Source organism: Ursus maritimus, unplaced genomic scaffold (genome assembly GCF_017311325.1).
Source record: "Ursus maritimus isolate PB19 unplaced genomic scaffold, ASM1731132v1 scaffold_23, whole genome shotgun sequence".
NCBI classification, from domain to species: domain Eukaryota; kingdom Metazoa; phylum Chordata; class Mammalia; order Carnivora; family Ursidae; genus Ursus; species Ursus maritimus.
This window is the reverse complement of record NW_024424786.1, coordinates 28,333,158-28,356,576: the sequence shown is the minus strand read 5'-3', so window position 1 is coordinate 28,356,576 and position 23,419 is coordinate 28,333,158. Positions and strand designations below refer to the sequence as shown.

The 23,419-nt window shown below is 57.1% G+C and overlaps 1 protein-coding gene across 1 annotated transcript in view; it reads right to left on the bottom strand.

Annotated features, from left to right (window-relative positions):
• The window catches only part of CD82 (CD82 molecule), a 52,114-nt gene that overhangs the window by 3,584 nt on the left and 25,111 nt on the right, over positions 1-23,419 (bottom strand). The window contains exons 2-6 of the mRNA XM_008701049.2: positions 20,322-20,404; positions 14,941-15,013; positions 10,651-10,775; positions 10,444-10,518; positions 1,694-1,795 (exon numbers count right to left, since the gene is read on the bottom strand). Coding sequence (XP_008699271.1) covers positions 1,694-1,795; positions 10,444-10,518; positions 10,651-10,775; positions 14,941-15,013; positions 20,322-20,384 — 438 coding nt within the window. The 5' untranslated portion in view covers positions 20,385-20,404. The remainder of the gene's footprint in view (positions 1-1,693; positions 1,796-10,443; positions 10,519-10,650; positions 10,776-14,940; positions 15,014-20,321; positions 20,405-23,419) is intronic.

Genomic DNA, 23,419 nt, shown 5'->3' with positions numbered 1-23,419 from the left:
TTTTTTTTTTAAAGATTTTTTTATTTTATTTATGTGACAGAGAGACAGCCAGTGAGAGAGGGAACACAGCAAGGGGAGTGGGAGAGGAAGAAGCAGGCTCCCAGCCGAGGAGCCCGATGTGGGACTCGATCCCGGAACGCCGGGATCACGCCCTGAGCTGAAGGCAGACGCTTTAACGACTGCGCTACCCAGGCGCCCCCTCAGTCAGCTCTCTTAACCACCTCCCCAAGCAGCATCTGACAGACACCAGAATGATCTCGAGCCTCGCCTGCTGCAGAAATCCCCCAGCCAGTCAACTGCTTCCCATGGTAGGGCGCACACTGTCTCTCAAGGGACCCACCTCTCCCCCCGGCTCCTTGCAGGAGGCACAAGATCATCCTGGGACATGAGTGTCCCCCTAACCTCAGCAACTGTGGGTCCAACTGAACGTGCGAGGAAGACATCTTCCCGCGTGCCCTGAGCCCTGCAGCCTACACAGGCCCCCCGACCTGACCCCATCCGGTCCTCACCAAAAATTGTGAGGCAGAAAATAGGGTCTTCACGGCCCAGAAAACAGATGCGCCCGTGTGGTCTGGACAGAGTCCCATCTCCAGACGCCCTGCTCTCCTGATGCCATGGAGTCAGGCCTCCTCCCGCTGCCCCCACCCCTGCCCCTCACTCCCCACAGCCCCCCGCCAGGCAGCAGTCAGTCAGTGCTGCAGGCAGCCCCCGAGCAACCACTGTGGCCGGCGCCCCATAGGAGACAGGAGGACGCTGCAGCCCAGAGACGCTGGGTCCCAGCCAAGGGCACACGGCATCTGGGACCTGATCCCCGAGGTCCATTTGTGTGTGTGGTGACTGTTCACCATCAGCGCAAGCTGGGAACCCAGTGGGCCAGTCAGTTATTCTGTCTGTCTGTCTGTCAGTCAGCCAGTCATCCTGTCAGTCGTTCCATCATTCATTCAGTCAGTCATTCCATCTGCCAGTCAGTCCATCATTCAAGCACTCATGCATTCATTTATTCATTCATTCATTCATTCTGTCATTCATTCATTCATTCAGTCACTCATTCTGTGTGCCAGTCAGTCCACCATTCATTCACTCATTCATTCAGTCAGTCATTCTGTCATTCACTCAGTCATTCAATCAGTCAGTGATTTAATCAGTCAGTCATTCCATCAGTCGGTCAGTCAGTCAGTCTCCCCCTTTGAGGTGGAATGTGCATACACTGACGTGCACAAACAGCCTGGGGAACTTCTACACACCTATTGGCATAACTGCCAGTTGGATCAGGATTTGGATAAAACAGTCCTTTCACCCCCGAAGGCTCCCATGGGCACATCCCATGGCAACACCCCCCCAGAGGTAGCCTCCACTCCAACTCATGTCAGCATGTCAGCCCTGGCACCTCGTTCCTCAACCCCCAGGACGCACTCCCGACACACCCCAGCCTGGCTTGAGAGGAGGGCCCTCTCCCTCCCACAGACTGGAGCTCTGTGAGCCACGGGCGCCTCCAAGACCCTGGCCCCTGAGCGAGGGACTGTGGTGGTAGCTGGGGCGCCAGGCACGGGGACTGCTCAGAGGCCCCTGCCCCCGACAGATACACACTCACATACAAACTCACCGGCGTATTCTGTGAGGCACACGGACGGCCAGACCCAGACACATTAGGCCAGGACCGTCACGCCACCCCGCCCTGCCACCGCCGCCTTACCTGAGCCTGCACGTAGTCCCAGGCCTCCTGCAGTCTGTCCTCATGACTGTCCTTGTAGTCCCGAATGAGCTCGGCCACAATGTTGCCCATCTCCTGCTTTAGCTGCCGGGGGGGACAATGGTCAAGGTCAGACTTCCTGAAACCTATGCATCACCTTTGGTCACATCTCCTTAAACAGCCTCTCTCCTCACCTGCCCCCACCCTGGCGACATGCTCAAAAGCATTTCACTGTCCATGCCAACTACTCTCCTAGTGCTTCTAGGGTGCCCGCCCCCCGCTGGCCACCACACTAAGCCCGGGGCAGCCAGGGCCAACCACTCCTGCGCTGTAGTCTATTTGGGGCCCGGGGAACCCTTTTGATGGGAATCTTTGCCTGTCACTGCTGCAAACCCTCCGGTGGCCTCTCATCCCTCTCAGGAAGAATGCCAGCATCCTGTCAATGGCCCATAAGGCCCCACATTGTTTGGCCCCTGCTCTTCCCAAACCTCATTTTCTCTGTTTTTGCTTCTTCTGCTTCCATTACACAGGTCTCCCTTGCTGTCTTTCTGCCAGGCACACTCCTGCCTCAGGGCCTTTGCACTTACTTTCCCCATCACTTGTTATCCTCTTCCCCCAAATATTAGCACGGCTCACTCCTCCACTTGCTTCAGGGCTCTGCTTAAATGTCACCTCCTCAGAAAGGCCTTCCTGGACCACCCTACAGAATACCTCCCTTCTCTATCCCCTCCACCACCCCCTCCCAGGCCCTCCTCAACCTGCAAGGGTAGGCATGCTATCTTTTCCTTCGCCGCTGTCATTACATGCTCATTCGTTTTCAGGATTTACTCTCTCTCCCCTTCACTAGAACGTCAGATCCACAGGAGCAAGGACCGTACCTGGTGAAGCCCGGCCAGGGCAGACGTGTGCTGTACTTGAACAGTGAATGTGTGTACGGTCACCGCAATACGCCACACACCAGGGCAGTACTCACGTACTCTCCCGATTAATCCTCCCGCCTGCCCCGAGGCCCCACAAAATCCAAATCCTGACTGTGTTGGGAACTCAGAATCCCTCGGTGAGGGAGAGAAGCACCCACTTTTCCCTAACCCCACCAAGAAAACAATGATTTACAAAGAAGGCAGATGAGGGGTGCAGGGAACAAAAGGATTTGGCCCCAAAGGCCCCCTCAGTGGGGCTCTCAACCGAGGATCTCACTACGGCAGCTTTTCAGGAACAAGTCAGCTGTGCGAAGGAAGGCAAACCCGAAACCAGCCTTGAGAACTGAGAGCAGGGCCCCGCACCCCCAGGTGGGAGCAAGGGGGCCCCCCGAGAGCCAGCGCCAGCCTGGCCCCGCCTGGCCTCTCCCGTGCACCTTGTTCAGGGGCCTTCCTGGTGCGGCAGCATGAAGAAGCCAGTCACAGCCACCTGCTGTCACCACAGAAGGCCAGGGCGAGGGGCCAGGGCACAGAGGGGACGGCCACAAACCTGCCCCTCGGTTCTGGGGAAAGGGGAATTAGGATATAGGACAGGTACTTCCAGGCAGGGGTTTTCAAAGCCCAGCGTGCAATGCAGTGAGCGGGTTTCCGCCAGCTTCCCACAGGCAGCTCACGACCGCAGCGCTCAAGAGAACCCACATCCTCCGGATGGACCCGCAGGGCTCCTTGCCCCCTCCCTGCACTAGCCCTGGGAAAGCAGCCCCCCGCCCCAGGACTGCTCTCTGCCCCCTCTCCCTCTTGACAGAACCCCGAGTGTGGTACTTTTTGTTTTACTCACACAGAGCTTTACGATTTACAAAGCTTTCCTATGGGTAACTATCACAGTAACAGGGGCTCAGTTTTATCACACACGTGTTAGGTACCAGCCGTGCTAAGCACTTTTCGTGCATTAATTCATTTTAATCCTCAGAGCAGACCTCGGGCCTAGGGGTTTACCTCGTTCCCTCAAATGAGGCCCAGAGAGGTTGATTAACTTGGCCGAGGTCACACAGCCAACACGTGAAGAGCTGGGATTTGGACCCAGAACCCAAGTTTTGACCCATGAAGCTCTGTCAGCAGTGGGCCCACATGGCCCCAGCTTGAAGGTCAGAGCAGTGTTAAGGAGGGCCCGGAGGAGCTCAGCGGCTCGCCCCGTCATACACCTGGCGCTGGCTCCCGTGGGTCTTGGGTCTCTCTGGCCTGACCATCTCTGCTCCACCTCTTCTCTGCAGTGGGTGGATGATCTCCGAAGCGTGGAAAGGAGGGGGGATCCCCAGAGGCATTTGCATGGAGGGCTGCCTCTCCCACAGCTGTCCTACCTGCCCTCCCCCGCGGACCTCGTCTCTATTTATACCCCAGCGTGGTTGCCACAGCAGCCCAGACTTCCCTATTTCAGGCCCCCTGAAATGAGAAAAGAGATGGAAGCCGGGTGGTTTCCACTGAGGCTGGGTGGTTTCCATGGAAACACCACATCACCCTGCAGCCCAGAAGGTAGCTGAGAGCCCTCGCCGGGCCACAGGGACCACGGCTGCGGGGGCTGGTTCAGCTCCGAGCTGATGCCTTGGGAGCCCAAGGCCCAGGAGGCCATGTTGGGAGCTCGGGGAGGTCACCCTGGTGACCAGGTAGTTCCTGAGACAAGAAAGAGCAGGGAGGGGAAGGGGGAAGATGCCCACTCTCTCACTTCATCCCTGCAGGGGCCGCCTCTGCGGTTTCTGCCTGCTCTGCACCGGATTCTCCCTTCTTGAAACAGCACTTCCTTTCCTTAGGGGTAACCACTGCTCAATCCCTCCAGGAGCCGGGGAAGCCCTGCCCCCTCACTGCCACGGGCAAGTCCCAGGCTGCCACAGGGCACCTTCCCCACCCTGGGCATGTCACCCAAGGTAACCTTCTCTCTCCGCTCATCGGGCGGGATGAGGGCCTAGGCTGCTGGTGGCCACCGCAGGCTCTGCTGGGGACTGCCTGCCTGAGAAGGGAGCCGACGGAGGGGAGCCGGAGCAAGGGCCGGAGAGGGACAGAGTCCTGCTGGCAGCCTGCAGATATCTGGATCCAGCCGAACCTCCTGCCAAGTCTGGCCAACTGTGTTACTATCTATGAAAGGAAGAGTCCCGCCCAGGATTTAAACAACAACAACAACAACAAAAAAAGAGTCCTTCCCAGGACCAGCGGCATAACTACAGCCCAGGGCAAAATGCAAATGCAGGGTCCCTTGCTTAAAAATGATAAAGAATTTCAACACAGTGGCATCAGAGTATAAACCAAGCACGGACCCCTTGAAGTGGAGGGCCCTGTGTAACCAACCGCTCAGGTCACACGCCTAGGAGACCAGCCCTGGAACACTGCCCAGTACCATCCTGACCATTTCCCAGAAGAAAAAACAGGTTCAGAGAGTCGGCACGACTTCCCAAGATCACAGCGAGCAAGCAGCAGAGACAGGACTGTAACCCTGATGTGTGCAGCCCCAGAAGCCCGCGATCTCAACCACAGCCAACGCCCTGCTGTCTCCACCTGACCCCAGATCCCAGTCCTCTGGGGTGGCTCCCCACTGCCACAATGCCGTGCTTTCATTTCACCTTGCAGTGCGACTTCTCACACAGAGGCAGGATTAGAAGAGACCTCTGAATCTAGCCTATCGTCCAAATGTAAGTGCCCTTCCCGTATATTCCCGGGCTCTGCTTAAATGCTCCCTGTATGGGGCACTCAGGACCCCACCGACTGGCGCACTGCAGGGCTGGGGAGGCTCTTGCTACAAGCAGTTCATTTTAAGCTGAGCTCAAGTGACTTCTACCCATTAGTGTGAGTTCTCCACTCCCACCCCAAGCCGCCGGTTGGGACCATACAGGACAAATCAGATCGCTGTCTCCCAGGACAAACCATTCGGATAATACAGACCAGACCGCGTCTCCCTTCTCCCCCTCCTCTCCGGCTCCTCTGCCCGCTCCTCGGGGTGGTGTCCAGGACTCCCTCCGCACTCTTTACTCTCATGCATCAAACCACCCTCAAGAACGAGGCGCCCCCCCCACGCAACAAAATGGACCCACATCTTCCTGTCCTCTCCAGGGGTCCCATAGGGTATGCTGCCAAGTGCGCTGCCAGAAGGCAGATACCGCGGGGCTAAGGCTTCAGCCTGGGATCCCGATAGGAAATGAGGGACCTTGGCAATGGCGGATGCAGGGGGTGTGTGTTTACTCCTCATCATCACCTGAGTCATTCCTGAAAGCACCTGCAAAGTACATAACCAGCTACCCCAGAACTCCCCAGGCTCCAGTAAGCTCCTTGAAGGCGGGGTCTGAGTCAGGCACCACCCTCCAATGCCACAGAGCCACGGAACCACACAGGCACCCAGCACCCAGCGCCTTAAGAATCTTCATCCCAAGGCGCCTGAGTGGCTCAGTCGGTTAAGCATTTGCCTTCAGCTCAGGTCATGATCAAAGGGTCCTGGGTTCGAGCCCCACATCGGGCTCCCTGCTCAGGCAGGACCCTGCTTCTACCTCTCCCTCTGCCTCCCCCCCTGCCGCTCCCCCTGCTGGTGCCGGCATGCGCTCTCTCACATAAATAAATAAATAAATAAATAAATAAATAAATAAATAAATAAATAAATAAATAAATAAAATCTTAAAAATAAAAAAGAATCTCCATCCCATTGCTCTCCATGATCCCCTTCCAGAAGGACCGCCTGGACGCCTTCTCCCCCTTCCCAAAAGCGAAGACAAAGGTCACCTCTCTCTGTCCTGGCTCCAGCTGCCCACCCCCAAGGCTGGTAGCAACCCTGGGCCAGGGGATCAGGAAGTTTCCATCACAGGGAGCAGCCATCTCACAGAACGGCATTGTCCTAGGGGAACTGTCTTACCACATGTACGTTAGGGCGTTAGGGCGTCAGGGTGCGTGCACACTGGCTATTCTTAGCTTCTTAGGTAGGAAAGACAAAGAGGGGGAAGGGCATCACAGCTCCTGACCAGCCTTTCCCAGGGGCACACAGCAGTGTGACTTGGCCACTGTCACCACTCCCAACCCCCAGCGCCCACCCAGCCCACTCGAGCCCCTTCCCCTCTGAGCGCTCAGCCCCCAGGCCATTTACTAAGCCCTTACTAAGCATTAATGAAGTTAATGATGGTGACCAGCACGGTGACCCCTTGCAATGAGGCCAGCAAATATCTACTCCGGGCCAGGAGCCACCCGAGACCCTTCCCACAGGCGATGCTCTTAAATCCGCAGCATGGCGCTAGGAGCCAGCCTTAGGGCCAGCGTGCTCTGGCGCTGAGCAACGTTCCAAATTTAGAAAGGGATTGGGGTCCAGGTCACACCCCGCAGTCTCTCCCATTCATAATTCCAAGGGCCCCCTAAATGGGGTACACAGAGGCCATAAATAGCCTGGCTTCTGTGTGGGTTTGATTTTGCCACCGAATGAGCTGCAAAGGGCATTTCTGCTTTTCAGAGTGGTTCTTGGATTTCAGAATGCAGCCAAGGTGCGTGGACCTGCAGGATTACTGCCATTTGACCGGTGAGGCCAGTGGAGCACAGAGAGGCCCAGTAACTTGCCGAGGGCCTCAGAGGAGCGACTCAAACACGGGCAGTTAGGTTCCGGAGTTGAGGCCTTGGCCCTCATTCTGTCTTATAAAAGTGTTGCAGTCTGTGCTCACTTCAACTCTGCCTGGAAGTGGGGGCCCAGCAGCTTTCCCCTCAATTTATAGACACAGAACCCCGGGTCTGAGAGGCCACGTGCCTTGCCCAAGGCCCCCAGCCTCCCCTGTTGCTGCCCTGGGAACAGCGGCTGCTGGGAACTCGGGGCAGGAAGGACCAATGGCATCCCGGAGACCACTTCGGGCAGGGACCGGGGGAACCCCAGTGGCTCGGTCCCTCCCACCTGTCCAGGGGGCCTGGAGAGTGAGGGAAAGGATGGCCCACTGCCTTTAGAAGGCCTCTTCCTCCAGGCTCAACAAGGCCCACCTCCCCAGCTGGGCCTCATCTTCAGGAATAAACATCATCAAGGACATGTTTAGTCTTCCACCGGGATTTACAATGTGCTGGGAAAGAAAAAATAAATCATTCATTCTAACTCAGGGGTGAGAGTGCTGCCAGAACTTCCCCAGCAGAGCCCGGAAATGTCCCTCTGCCTTGTGAGAGGTGGGCCAAGGGGAGGTGGGCCGGGACCAGGGGGCATGAGGTATGGAGCCTGGTGGGGAGGTGGAGCTGGAGGCAGAGGAGGGAACCGTGGGATAAGACAGTCTGGACCAGAGTCAGGAGTCCTGATGCTCCAAACAAGCCTTGCTCTGGGGCTGTGGGACGCCTCTGAGGCATAGCTGCTGGTCGGCAGCCAAGCAGAGATGATACCAGCCCGCAGGGAGGCAGCGTGCTGCAGAGGGAGGCATGGGCCCTGGGTCAGAGGGATCGGGATGGAAATCTCCACTCCGACGCATCCGAGCTATGTGTGGCTGTGGCCAAAAGTCATTTTGCTGTTTGTTCTCGGCCTCAGTTTCTTAAACTGGAAAGTGCTTGTAACACTGAAATGTGTATCAAGTCACTAGATCAGTTCCTGGCATGTGCTTGGCATCCAACAGACGGGCGCCATCTTTATCACTGTGAAATGGGGAAACACAGACGGGGGGAAGGGGGACCACTCAGGACCCCTGCAGAGTCACCAGCTTCTGAGTCATGGAAACCGGGTCATCAGGCCCAGTTCTTATCTGCCCTGATTATACTTTACCACTGACGGGTCCCAGAGAAGCCCCAGGCATCACAGGGCAGAAATAAAGAACGGATCTCACAGTCCTCTCACTGGGAAAAGAGTTTCCCTCCTTTAAACACTCCTTCCTGTACGACAGCCAAGAGAGCTTCCTTTTGTCTGCTGAAACCACTATTTCCCCTTTTTGCCTTGGCTGCCAGGAAGCTCAGTATTCAAGTTAGCCCTCAGCTACTGTTCTAGTGCCCTGGCTTCAAGGACATTGCTTTTCCAGTGTACAATCCAATCTCTCTTGTTTTGATTTTAGTTACCCTGTGCCTGTGTTGGAACTCAGCTCTACTTCTCCTGGGAAACAGGCTGGGTGTGGATTATAAAGAAAGAAAGTAGACTCAGGTCGGAACCACTGCAATGAAAATTTCACCAATATGAGCCTGGGGCTGCCTGCGTTCAAATCCTGGCTCTGCTGCTCACTAGCTGTGTGACCTTTGGTCAAGGCACCTCATTTCTGTGCTTTGGCTTCCACATCTGAAAATGAGGCTATCATACGCATGACCTCACAGGGCCGCAGTGAGGAAAACTAAGTGAGCACAGTCTGCACACCGCAGTGGCTGGTGGTTCTAGGCTCCGCGAAGTGTCAGTTGTTGATGTTGGTGTAATGTCTTCTCACCTTCCTTCGAAGAGTGACCTGAGGCAACTGGACCTTCGAGTGGTCAAATGCAGGAGCCCACTAGCCAGCAGCGCTGCCTCCCCAGTCGGTTGGTAAGAAATATCACGCCGGAGGAAGGCGGGGCCCCCGGGGGCAGCTGAGTCATGGGCCATGTGTAGTGGGTCTGGGGTGAGCTCTGGGCCCTCACCTGGCCCAGCCACTGGCTGGCTGGGTGCCCTTGCCCCTCACCTGCCGGATGGGGATTCTCACGCTACCCTGAGAGGGAAGGCTCGGGAAGCATCAGTGAAAGAATGAAAGTAAAGTGGTCAGCATGGAACTCAGTAGTACACGGTGTGTGCTCAACCAACCGCAGGGATGTTGGGGGTTCTAGCTCCTGTATTACTGATGATATTGTTCTCCACCTCTCCGAACACCTGTCTTCCTGTCTGTCAACATAACACAATGCACGGCTGCCGTAAGGATGAGACAATGTGCGTAAAGCTTCTAGAAGATACCCTGTGCACACAGGAGGTGCTCTGTAAGTGCTGACTTTGACAGTCACAATAACTGCCTCACCCAACAGCTTCTCTTCTCCCTTGTGACTTCTCCCAGCTTCTTTTCTCCCTTGTGACTGTGTCTCTAGAGTCCCCTTGAAACCAGGGGTGCCGCAGTCTGGGGAAAACTGTTGGAGGACTTCCTTTTCTGATCAAAGAGATGGCCGGGGCTGGCACTGCCCGCTTCCCTTTCTTCTGGCTACAGCAGCACAGATGGTGCTGTGGCAGCCTTCTTGTGACCATAAGGTGACTGGTGTGATACAGTGAGTGACATGGTGAGGATGCTGAACAGACGGCCAGAAGCATGGTCTCTGATTCCAGCCTGACTTCTGGTTAAGTCAACAGCAAATGTCTTTAGAATTTAAGCCATAGTCAGCCTGATTTTCTATTCCTTAAAGCTGAGTGCCTTCCCTGTGACGCAAAACTAAATTTTTATTGACAGCCTCCTCCCTGGGCCTCATCTGGGGATGAGTGGCATGGATTTAATACTTGCTGAAGTGCTTAAATAAAAACAAGAACCACAACATTTATTGGGCACTTACCGTGCCAAGCACTGGGCTGTGTTTTACTAAGGTAATCTCCCTGAATCCTCGCCAGAACCTTGGAAGTTAAATTTATTATTGTCCTCCATTTGCAGAAGGTGAAACAGGCCCAGAGAGGCAAGTGGCTTGCCCACCGCCCCACAGCTACAAGGTGCTGGGGTAGAGCTGCGTTCAGGCCCATGGTGATTCTGCACAAGACGCTGCCCCCCTCACATCTCCCTAGGAGATCGCAGGGACCAGAGGCCTAGGAGGCTGCCAGGCACCTCCTGGGTCTGTCTGTAACAGCAGAGAGGCCCCAGTCTCTCCCCTAGCCCCAGAGCCAACCCCCCTGCAGGGCCAGCCCAGCCCAGCCCAGCCGGGGGCCAGGGGGATGCTTACCTTGCCCATGTTGAAATAGAAGAGGACTCCAGCGGCCACCTGGACGATGAGGATCAGGAGGAGGAAGGCAAAGTACTGGGGACACAGAGCAGCACGGAGTCAGCCTCATGCCCCCCTGGGTGCACCCACTCCCCACCTCTGCACGAGCTCCCACGGTCGGGACCAGGGTGGCACGCAGGCCCCACTTGGCTGGACAGCGACACTCACCAGCCCCAGCAGGCAGCGGACCTCCTTGATGGCACCGATGCAGCCCAGGAAGCCCATGAACATGGTGACAGCGCCCACGCCGATGAAGACGCAGGCCCCCACCTTGAGCGAGCTGGAGGAGGTCTCTGGGGATGGAAAGATGGGCATTCAGTTTGGTCCGGCTGTCTCACCCTCATTAAGCACACCATCAGGGGTGAGGCTCGAAGGTCTAGTGCTGGTCCCCCTGGAGTCGGAGCGCTGGGGTCAGCCCCCACCAGACGCTGTGCTAGGATACGGGGAGACAGGAGTCAGACTGCTGAGGTCCCCACAGCAAGGAGCTGCCATTCAGTGGGGTGGGGCGTGGGGACAGTGACACACAGCACAGATGTCCTGGTTGTGGAGAGAGCCACAGGGACACTGAGGCCAGCTCGGGGAGACAACCATGGCACAGGGAGTGGGTTGGGTGGTTGGGGAAGGTGTGGGCTGGTCTGGGCAGGTGCCATTTGAGCGGAGACACAAATGCAGGAGCAGCCTAGTGAAGATCTGTGAGGCGAAGGCGTTCAGGGAAGGGGGGGAACAGCAAGGAGGAAGGAGCGAGCCTGATGTATTTGAAGAAGGCGAGACAGAATGGGCCAGTGTGAGTCCGACAGAGGAGACGCTTGAGGCGTAGAGAGAGGCGCCTGATGGCAAGAGACCCTCTTTAGGGCCGCGGGCAGACAGAGCCCGCCCCGGTGGGTGGAGGTCAGGGTTCCGTCAGAGCACTTGACCAGCATGTCCCCAGAAGCCCAGCATATCACCTGCCAACAGGGCACAGCTCACGCCCACCTCCAGATGCCCTCAACCCAGAGGCTGTCATATGCCAGAAAGGCCAGGAGAGATGTGCCTCCCCCTGGCAGGGGGCGGCAGACTCCTCCTACCACAGCCCCTGCGCTCTCAGGGAGGCACCTGGGGCAGGATGTTTCCAGAAAGCTGGAGAGCAGCCTGGAGGGCATTAGCGGATCAGGGGAACCTCTCAGGGATGTAGATTCCTAGGTCTGTCACAACTGGACAGACATTCCTGGGAGACAACCTGGAATGTGCAATTTTAATGTGCTCTCCTAAGGAGGGCAAGGCCAGGGCTGGCACATGCGGCCGTCAGCAGGGAGGACGCAGGCCGGCTCCTTAGGGGGCCTCGGAGAAGCTGAGATCCCCACCCCAGCCCCCTAGGGCCTTAGTGCAATAACTACAAAGCTGAAGGATGGGTGGATAGGAGGGCCTGATTCAGCTCCACTTCCTGGTCACAAACAGAAATGTTCTGGAGCTCAGGAAGAACCCTGGTCAGCCCACCCTTCTCTCAAGGGTGCCAGGGCAGAGCTGCCTCTGCCCAGCTCCTCACAGGAGCCCCCAGGCAGGCTGGGGAGGGAGGGAGGCAGTGCCCCTGCTGGGGTGAGGGGAGCTCCTGGCACTGAGCCCTCATTTTCATTCGAAGCCCTCAGCACCCTGCTCTCAGCAATCAGCATAGTCAGGAGGAGGCCATCCAATGCCACTTTTTCTAAGCTTCCTGGGTTTGGGTTCCTCCCAGGGACAACTCCCAGAGAAAAGAAATTTGGCACAGCCTAGAATCCACTGTGTGCCCGCCGGAACAAGGCCCTTTATCTGAATCATCTGCTTCATTTCCACAGCAGGCCCATGAGGGTGGATTTACACCCTGATTTGTCCCTAAGAGCTCTGACGCCTGGCCAGGCTAAGATGCCACCCAGGTGCCCAGCAGGCAAGACCTAGGACTGAGACACCCCCAACTCAGCTTCTCCCCCAGGAGGCCAGCCCAGCTGCGGGGTCTTGGCTTCTCAGAACATCTAGTGGACACCAGGCCCTGACCGCACTGGGGGTCTCAGGCCGGCCCCGATCTGAGCAACCTTAGGAAGGGGACAATGGACATGCTGGGGTGGCCCTCCACTGTGCATGGCAGAAGCATCTGGGTCTTCCCGGACCTGGCAGGTACCAGTGAGCTGGCCCCAAATGAAAGGGACCGGAGGCAACAAGAAAGGGGTTCGCATCCCAGCTCTGTGGCGAACGGGTTCTGAGCCTGGGCAAGCCATCCTCTGGCCTCTATTTCTTTCTCTGTAGAATGCAACTAAATCCTACTTCTTAAAGATGTTATTATCAGCGTCAACACTTCTGTAGGGTTGATTGTTTACTAGGAGCTGTTCTAAATGCTTTTCATATATTAACTCATTTCATTTCACAAAACAACCTTATGAGATATATTCTATTATTATCCCCATTTTCCAGAAGAAGAGGCACAGAGAGGTGAAGTAACTTGCCCACGATCACCCAGCTAGGAGCTAGAGGAGCCAGGATTTGAACCGTGGCAGCCACGCTCCTGACCACGGCGCTTGCTCACTCTGGTTAAGGCAGGGCTGCGTGGCGAGTGTGAAACCCTGCAGTTCAGGGGCACCGGGGATGAGGGCTCAGGAGCCATGCCACCCGTTCACGGCCCAGCTCCACCTCCTGGCTGTGTGTCCTGAGACCAGTGAACTCCCCTTTCTGTGCTTCAGTTTCCTGCACTGTGATATGAGGACAGCAACACCTTGCCCCATGGACCTGGAACGTACATAGTAGGTCAGGAGCCCTGACCCTGGTCCCAGCCCTGACCCTTCACTTGCTCTGTGATTCTTAGCAAGTCCTTTTCCTCTGCTAGATCGGTGCTTCTGAACCCTGGCTGCCTGCGGAACCACCCGGGGAGCTTTTTAAAAACCACAGTGCTCCAGGCCCACACCAGTGGAGTCAGATCCCTTGGGGTGGGCCTGGAGCCCTTGTATTTGTGAGAACATTCTGGGCGCATCTAGGGGACCTCTGCCTTCTGGCAGCTCAAGAGTCTGCGATCTGAACAGGGAGGAGGCGGGAGGGGCAGGCAGAGGTTCCTGGGGCCTGGGGCAAGGTGCAAAGGACAGAGAGGCAGTGGGCGAGCTGAGCCTTGAGACTTTGCCCCCTGGTGTGGTGCCTGCTGGGTGTGGGCCCCGGCCAGGCAGCGGGGAGCCCGGGCCTCATCTGGCAGAGGAGGATGTGTCCCCCGTTGGGAAGGCGTGGGGAGCGTGGGCATCCCGTTGGGCTGGGGGCAGCCTACAGTACCCCCACTCCGGGCTAGGGTCTGCACCGCCCAGCAGGAGGCGGGGCCAACAGCCTCAGGCTGCATCGGATGTGGCTGGAAGGTGGATCATCCTTGCTTCCTTTCAAGACTGCGGGGAGGCCTAGCCCCCTGGGGCCACAGTGACAGGTGTGGCCTCTCCATCACCCATCCTAGCCTGGTTCCGCTTTATTCAAATCAAGCAGCTGTCCTGGGCCTGAGTCCAAACCTGCGGCCTCAGCAGCAGCTGGGAGGGAAGTGAGCCAAGGACGCACTCGCGGAGGGGAGTGTCATCACTGTGCTACTTGGGACCCTCGGCTGTGCCTCCCTTCCACCTCAGGGCCTCCGTGAGATCAGGGCAGCAAGCCTGGCAGGCTTCCTGGAGGAGGCTGTGAGTAGACCTGAAGGCATCTTACCATCTGTGCAGGAGTGCCTTGGGCTTCTTTCCTCCTGCTTCAAAAGTGAGAGAAGGGGCTTCCATGCTGTGGTTGCCCCTACCAGGGGCAGCATTTAGGACCAAAGCCCTGGGGTTTCAGGTCTCCCACCTATCACCGTGAATGTGAGCGAGGGACATCACTTCTCTGAGCCTCACTTCATTTGTACGGCAGGACTAGAATAGTTCCTACACCTCATGGGGCTATCGAGGGATTAAGGCAATTTTTGTGTACAAAACGCTTGGCCCCGTGCCTGCCCCATCATGAGCACAGCCCACGGATGCCCTGCTGGTGTCCTCCTCAGTCCAGAGGCCCGACGAATCCAGCAGGCACCAGGCGCCGAGCGGGCACGTCATCGGCTCCTGACAATCCGTCTTTCCCAGCCTTTCCTACATTTCTCTGCACTGACCGGGGCCGGACTGTGGCCCGCGTCTTGCTGAGCTGGCGAATGGAGAGACAGAGACTGTAAGAGGCTTTCTCTCAAGGTCAGGGCTGAGGGAAAGGGGCCGGCCTGGGAGAGCAAGCCTCCCTCAACCCCAGTGTTCTCCAGACAACAGCAGCTTTGTGTGGGGAGGGAGAGAAAATTCCTCCCGAAAACCCCTGCAGAGGCGGCCCGGGGCAGTGTGGTCAGCGCAGGACCTGGGCGAGGCCCTGAAGGCAGCGGGAAAAGTGACCCGCTTTGCGGCTCAAGTTCTCCTGGAACAGCCCTGCCTGCCGCCCTGGCCCACCGCCCCAGAGCCAGCCGGACAGGGGGATCAGAGAGACCCTTACGTAGCACAGAGATGAAACTGCTCCTGTCCGCCAGGATCCACACCCCGAAACCCAGGATCACGGCGCCCAGGATCTGCAAAGAGAAGGCACAGTCAATGGGGGATGGAGGGGGTCCTGCCCAGCTGCCCCTGCAGCCAGGCCAGGAGGACCCAGGGGTGGGGGGCATACCACCTCCATCCTCAGGCCCCACACCCCATGTCCTGGTGCACCCCAGCCATCCAGACAGCAGGGCCATGTGTGAGGAGTCCCTTCCGCCTCTCATCTCCCCTACCCCACGCCCATACGTGGTCAAACCAAGCCAGTTAGATTTGAGGGGTGCAGCCTTTTCCCAGGGGTACCCTCCGACTTTACATCCTGGCCCTCTCCCATGCTCATCCCCCTCCACTCCAGCCCAGCTCAGGGGCTGGGGACATCCCGAACGAGCTCTAGGGGAAACCCTGCATGGACGTGAACATCAGAGCCCACTTGCCCTTCAGAGCTAAGCCCCGAGGCCACCTTCCACAGGAGCCCTTCTGACTCCCCCAGGCAGACTAAGGGACCCCTACTCTGGCAACCGCCCTTGGACCCTTCTTCATAGCCATTCCTGCTGGCTTTAACGTGCTGGGTGTGTGTCTCTCTATCTGGCTGGACTGCGAGCTCCCTGAGGGCAGGGCTGGGTTGGAGGGGGCCTATAGTACAGGTGCTAAGTGCTCAGGAAATGAATCCGCTCACAAACCCACTGGAAAAGCAGGGACAGAAAGGCCGATGTGGGACAAGTGGCTGGGGTAGGCCCAGGGTTTCCCTGCTTCCCTGCCCCTCCCCTAATCTGCAAGGCCCACAGCCTGAGCCTATCTCCCCAGCTGGAACGCAGCCAAGATCCAGAGCCCACCAAGCCAGCCAGGGCCTGGCCTGAGCCCACCTGAGGAACAAGCCACTTTCAGAGTCCTAGCATGTCACCACCCACCTCTATCACAGGCCCTGGGTTCCCACCTCAGCCATCATCGCCTACTCTGCAAGTGAGCAGCTGCTGATAAAGCCCTCAGCGTGGGGTGAGCACCCCAGCCCCAGGGCCTCGAGCAGCCTCGCTCTACAGTCATTAAAGCCAGAGCGAGGCCCAGAGCCAGGCAAACAGGGCCCTTGCCTTGGGTTTAAAAATTAAGGGGACACCAGGGGCGCCTGGGTGGCACAGCGGTTAAGCGTCTGCCTTCGGCTCAGGGCGTGATCCCGGCGTTGTGGGATCGAGCCCCACATCAGGCTCTTCCGCTATGAGCCTGCTTCTTCCTCTCCCACTCCCCCTGCTGTGTTCCCTCTCTCGCTGGCTGTCTCTATCTCTGTCAAATAAATAAATAAAATCTTTAAAAAAATAAAAATAAAATAAATAAAAATTAAGGGGACACCAAAAAACTCAGTAACCAAGATAAATAAGAATTTACAGCAACGATTTCTTTAAAAACCAAAATTAATTTAAAAAATCCATGATGAGGGGCGCCTGGGTGCCTCAGTCTACTAAGCGTCTGCCTTCAGTTCAGGTCATGATCCCAGGGTCCTGAGATCAAGTCCCACATCGGGCTCCCTGCTCAGCGGGCAGCCTGCTTCTCCCTCTGCCTGCCGCTCCTCCTGCTTTGTGCTCTCTCTGATAAGTAAATAAAATCTTTCAAAAAAGAATCCATGATGAACAAAATATCATGCTTTTAAATCAAGGCGGGATCGGTATTGTGATTTTTTCCTCTTAAAAAGGAGCAGAGCCCTGATAGGACACATCTCAATGCTGTTTCTCATCCCCAAGCGAGGACCTCTTTCACCCTCCCCTAGTGTGGGCCCCCTCAAAGACAACAGCAGCTGCTGATGACCCTCCATTCTTCCCCAATGTCTCCCAGCAGGCCACCTGTCCCTTCCTCCCTCCTTGCCAGGTGGGCCCTATTACTGTCCTCATGTTACAGATGGGGACACAGAGGTCCCGACCTTGCCAAAGGTCACCCATTCCATCCTTCAGGGGCTCCAAGCCAGGTCTGACTATTCCAGACCAGGTTGTGGCCCACACAAGTCACAGGATACTTGGGACCCATCCTGGGCCTTCACCTGGGGAGCCGGTCTCTGGGGACAGGGAGGCTACTGAGGCACCGTTGAGGGGAAGGGTCCACCCCTGGGTGGGGGTGCCTCAGGTGACACAGCCTGCTGGGATGAAGAGGGACTTCACAGAACCTGGGAGTTTGGTTCCCAAAGATTCCTGAGGCCCTGCCCTCCCCGAGCTGCACCTCACGGCACAGCTGGCCGATGGCCAGGGTCAGGCCCACGGTCTGCTCCTGCGCACCTCAGAGCCATGTGGCAGAGCCCCTGACCTGCTCATCTCCTGCCCTCACAGGGCAGGGCAGAAAATCCCCTTTGGGCAAACACAACCCCAAGGAGAGCGAAATCCGGGACTGCCCGGCTAAGCTCCTCGGCTCGCTCACAGCACCCACCAAGGAAGTCCCCAGCACCAGCCCAGGAGTGCCTCTGTGGGTCTCACGTCCAAAGACTGCCATCTGGAGTGGCTGACCAGCCCCGAGGCTGTGGGCCAGCCAGGAAGAGGCCCAGCCGGGCAGCCAGCCAGAACGGGCGAGGCACCGTGGCCCCCTCTTTCTTGGTGAGCCAAGCCTGGACCCATGGGGCACCCCCGCACGAACCCCCCCCCCACCGCCAGCTCCACCAGAATCTCCCGACAGGGCTCAGCCAGGAGCCGGGACCCTCACACCAGCGTCCTTCTCCCGGAACAGCACAGCATCAGCAGCTCCTGGGTTTCTGTGAACCTCAGAAAAGCTGACGAGGCCATTTTCTGGGGAGTTTGGGGCCAGGGGGGGTGCAGGCAAGGACGTACACGTGTACATGTGTGCATATGCGAGCACACGCGGCCGCCAGAGCGAACTTTCCAAACCGCAAGTCTGATCATGTAACCGCTTCCCGATGTGCAGAAAACAGAGAGCAGGATCCTTCCTGGAAGGCCGGCACCCCAGAGCCCCACAGTCTGCTCCCCCCACCGCCACGGGACTTTTGCTGCTTCCACCGCCCCTCCAATCTAACTCCAGGGGGCTTCGCTGACCATCCCGACAAGGTCAGCTGCCTTTTATCATCCATTTGAATAAGCACTTGACTGGAGCCCACCCCTCCCCCCCCAGAACCTGGCCCAGCCAGAAACCGCAGCTCTTCTGTTGGCGAGTGTCCGCCTGGCACCCACAACCAGGGTCTGAATACACAGAGGTGTCAAATACTCACTTGGTGAAGGAGTGATGAGTGAGTGAGTGGACAAACCAACGTACACTGTCCCTGAAAGTCTCTCCTTTCCCCTCACCCCCCTGCGATAAAAAGCTCCCCCTGTCCCTGCCCACCCTTCCCCACATCCTGATGGGCCATCCCGGGCCCCAGCACACAGGGAGTTAATAGCGGACTCCCGCCAGCCCCCAAAGCTCTGGCCAGAGACAAGCTTTTCCAGTCTCTGGCTCCACAGGGCAGGCGAGGAGCAGGATAAGGGACCCCTTGGCCAAAACCATCAACCCTGTTTCCTTTCTCCACGACATCTCCACCCCCTCCCTCCCGCTGCAGGGGGTGAGCAGGCTGTCTGGGCCCCTGGACTCCAAGCCGCTCCCTTACCTCCTAGGCTGTCTCCCAGACCCCTCTTCTCCAATCGCTAGGGTCCCCGGGGATAGAAGCACAGCACTGTGACCCTCCTGTTCCCCACTCCCGGCCAACTGGCCCTTGCAGCCAGGGTGAGGCCCAGGAGCCAAGCACTTGCCAGGGGAGGCTTGGCTCCAGCTGCAGGGACAACTGTTTTCTAGAGACCTGGCCCAGCCAGGAGGGACCTGACTATCTAGCTGGGGAAGCCCAGGTGCCTGGGCCCTGCCCCAGGTAGCTTCCAGCCCGGACTGCCGTCCATGGAGGACAAGAGCCACAGCAAAGCCTCAACACCATTCTCAAGGAGGAGGCTGGGGCTAGAGCCAAGGTGGACAATGGCAGGGGCAGGCGGCACCCAGCGGTCCACACGCATGCGTGTGTGCCTGCGCGCATGCGGGTTTCCATGTGCCGGGAACACGCTTGTATCTATGTGTCGGGGTGCAGTTAGGAGAATTTAGAATGATTATTTCCCAAGCTGTCTGCAATCCTATGTAATCTGTAACATAAAACGCCTTTTCCCCAGTAATCCGTGTCCATTGTAGAAAATTTGGACAATGCAGAAAAGCATAAAGAATAAAATCCAAATTCTCAGGAATCCCAAAATGAACATTCAGAGGCATTTTCTTCTCCTCTCAAAAATATTCATGTATGTGCGCACTTTTTAAAAATAAAATTGGATCATTATGAACATCCTATTTTTCAGCCTGATTTTTTAACAGTAGAAGGTGAACCAGCAACACAAAGGAGACACAGCCCCCAGCACCACCCTGCGCCCAGGAAGGCCTCTCTCCCTGCCCCATCACACACACACACACACACACTCGTGCACACTCACACACACATCACATGCTTCCCCCGCCCCATCACACACACACTCGTGCACACCCACACACGCATCACACACACATCACTCTCCCCCCACCCCATCACATGCACTCATGCACACACACATTCACACATGTGCACACTCACACACATCACACGCTCCCCTGCCCTATCACACACACACATACATTCACACACAAGTACACTCACACACATCACACTCTCCCCTCTGCCCTATCACACACCCACTCATACACACACACACATACTCTCACTCACATACACAACCACAGACACACACACACCATCTTGGCAACTCTAAGCAAGAGGAGTAAGTCAGTGCCAGGCCTGAGAGGAAAATTGAGGCCCCAGGAAAACCAGCTCCAGATGTGCACCAGGCTTCCATCTGGGCAGCCCTATGGCTCAGGGACCTGAGGCAGGGCCTGCCAGGGTGGGTCTGGGGAAGGGGGACTGTGACCCCACTCTGGCCCTAAGCCTGCCTCCCTAGAACACCCTCTGGGGGCTGTCGGTACATCTCCCACAGTGGATGTGAGGGAGGGGGGCAGTAACAGCAAGATCTTCAGAGGGGGTGCAGGAGGGCGGGGGACCAGCCCAGGGCGAGAAAGATTTCAGAGAACTCCCTGCTGATAAGTTAAGGGACACCGGGGGGCTCTTCCCCACCCATGCCCACCTCCAACCCTGACTGGCCTGGACCTCGGTGCTCCAGGAGAGGGGACCGCTGCAAGAGGCATCCAGTGCTGGAATGCAGGCAATTTCCAGGCTGGGCCCAACCGGTTCCATGCGCAATGGTCCGTCCTCAACAGACCCCCTGCCCCCCATCCCTGGCCTGGAGTCTCTGGAGGGTCTCAGCCTGGGCTGCCCCAAGGAAGAGTCTCCGTGGGAGGCTGTCGGCTAGTGCTGGTCATACTTACAAAGAAGAGCAAGTTGAAGAGGAAGAGAAAGTATTTGGTGACTTTGATACAGGCTGACCCCATCCTGCCGGTCCTGGAGCTCCCTGGCAGAAAGAGAGAAGGCAGGTACGTCAAGGCCAGGAGGAAAGGGGAACAAAGCTGACAGGCCTCAGTGACCCGCCAGCCCCAAATCATCCCAGCATGTCCTCACAGCAATCCCAGAGGGAGGTACTAACATGAGGTCCCATTTTATGGCACCCCGAGGCCCAGAGAGGTTAGATGACTGGCCCAAAGCCACACAGCTGGGAAGTGTAGGCCTACAGGCCATCTTGGTTGCTTGATGTTTGACAGTTGGGCATCTGGACTGGCCCTTCGACCCGGCGGGGCCTGGAGGGAAATGACATAAGACCCTCTCGGGGTTTGGAAATAGCCAGATGGATGCTGGTCAAAGTCAGGAGGCAGGGAGGTTAGCAGGTGACTGCTGGTGACCAGGCAGTGAGACGGTGGCCTGTGGCACAGATCTGCAGCCGGCTCTGGGGCCAGGGGGCTGCTGGGGGAGAAGGAGAGTTCCAGCCTCTCAGAAAAGGGATCGAGGGCTCGCCCCACCATCTCCTCACAGAGGGAACAAGAATGCATTGTCGAACATCCAACGAATAGAACATTCGACAGAATAACACGAATTAAAAAAATGTTTCTCTCACCCCAGAGATAAAAACTGTCATCGTTTTAGTAGCTAAACTTGCAAGCATGTGTGTTTCACAGATGGTTTTAAACAAAACTGGGCTCTTACTATATAGAGTGATTTGTAACCTGCTTTTTTTCAATGACAATGTACTCTCTGTGTACGCTGGTGAAATACTCCACAAAGTAACTTCGCGTGCTGCATCGGGTCCCGTACTGTTGATCACACATTTTGGAGGGTCAGATTCCCCCAGAAAATTCATGTATAGGCAGCATTTTACATATAATTTCTGGGGGTTCAGAGGCCCCATTAAACCCATTCAGGAGCCCCCCAAGGATCCTAGGGTTAAAGTCCCAGATACAGACATATTACTAAGCATGTAATCAATACTCTATGATTAGACACACGGCTGTTGCCAGTGTTTCACTGCCATCCCGAGTGATACCCTCGTGCTTTTGAAACAGCGCAAACCATGCTGGAGCGCACTGGTACGTCTCTCTACACTGATGGGACCCCAGGCCAGGACAGGACTCAGGGAGGGGAAGAGGGAAGTTAGGCTGCCCTCACCCCCTCCCTGAAGCCATACAATCCTGGAATGATAGCAGCCCGCTCTCGGGCCCTGTGGGGTGACAGGAGCCAGTGCTGGGCAGCTGGGGCCAGGACAGCTGCATGGGACAGCTGCTCGGGCAGAGCTGGGCTTGGGGGCAGGGAAGCAGGCACTGGGCCCAGTCCTGTTCCCACAGGCCCTCTGGGTGGGGGTGGGGGGGCGGGAGGCAGGCCACAGAGCAGAGGGAAGGAGAGCTGAGGAGTAGGCTTCACCCCTTCTTCCTCCTGCAAGGGTAAAAGGCAGTCCTAAGCCTTGTGAATATCCCCTGTCCATAAGGAGGTCCCCTCTGCCTTTTCTGGAAATAATCATCTTCTATCATCCTTGCCAGGAAGAGCTCAGCTTTGACTTTCTTTTCCTCCAGGGAGAGGGGGAGGGCTTAGGGGGAGGGCCCGCTACCTCCCAGGGGGTCCTGTTCGGTGTTCTGATATCTCAATTCGAAAGAATTTTCTCTAGCTGCCTTGCTGTGAGTCAGATTGGGGCACAACATGAAACAAAGCTGTCCGAAGAAGGAAAAGGGTGTCTGAGTGGTAATGAACACCCCATCGCAAGTGGCATGGAAGCGAAGTGTGAGTAAATACTTTCGGGGATTCAAGGGCTATAGGGGGAGGTTAGACTGAATGGCTCTTCCAGTCTACCAGGGTCCAAGGCTTGGGTCTGAGAAATGCAAGGAGAACAGGGACTCGGGAACCAGAGAAGTCTGGTAACTCCACCTGGGGCCTACCCCAGACCCAGGGTAGGGCAAACCAGGGCTCCCTGTGTCAGGAGGTCTAGAGATCTGAGATCCCAGACCCAGGCTGGCCTGAAGGAGCCCTGCAGGGGATGGTCTGCACAATGGAGCATCGCTGTTCTCCTCTCCAACACAGAGCTCGACAGACCGCAGGCTCTGCGTCAACTTGCACAGAACAGAACAGCAGCGGAGGAAAGATTCTCTCACGGAGGGGGCATGTTTTTCATTCCCACCTGGCCCTGCTTGCCTAGCTGGGTCTCCTCCCAGTAAGTGACACGGGAGGCCCCAAGGGGTTGACCCTGGCTGAACCCCAAGCAGTCTGCAGCAAGGTCACCCCTTTACTGGAAGAACCTTACTGACTACACTCTAGCGGTGGCCACGGGCCTGAGCAGCGTGCGCGGGGCTCTTGTGCAATTGGAAAAGTACGCAAACGGTCTTTGGCAACTGTTGCCTGCTTCTAGAGAATACGGGAAGGGAGTTTCTACATGTTCCGCTCCCACATCCTCTGCTCAGGCTGGGCAGCAAGAGCAGCCTCACAGGTTTGGGGGTGCTCAGAAACGGGCAGTTTGTGGACGGGAGAGTAAATTCTGGGCCCACTGAGTAAGGAGTAGCTGCCAGAGAATGGCAGTGACTCCAGGCGGCCACCAGCGTCTGCCAGCCCCTTTAATCCTCCTGTGCCCAGGAGGTGAGGGAGGTATTCCCATCCCTGGGGCCGAGGCCCAGAGAGGTGAAGTAACTCATCCAAGCCGCACAGCTCGCAAGCAGGGGTGGGCTCCACAGCCCGAGGTCGCTCCACTGTCAAGGGCATCCTTCCAGAGAGGGGCCTCGGCTGTATAAAGGGATCTGTGCGGATGGCTGGGATTCCCAAGTGGGCAAGAAGGAGGCGCGGGCTGCTAAGCTGGTGTTCCCTCATGCTCCAGACCCTGAGCAACCTCGCTGGTCTCGGGCACCCACACAATTGTACCAGGCATTGCGCGAAGCCCTCCAGCGTCCAATGAGCAAACTAAGGCACAGAGGGGTGAAGGAGCTTGTCCCAAATCACCAGTACATGGATCAGCAAGGACAGAACCCAGGCTGCCTAGTCCCTCACCGCCCCCCCCCCC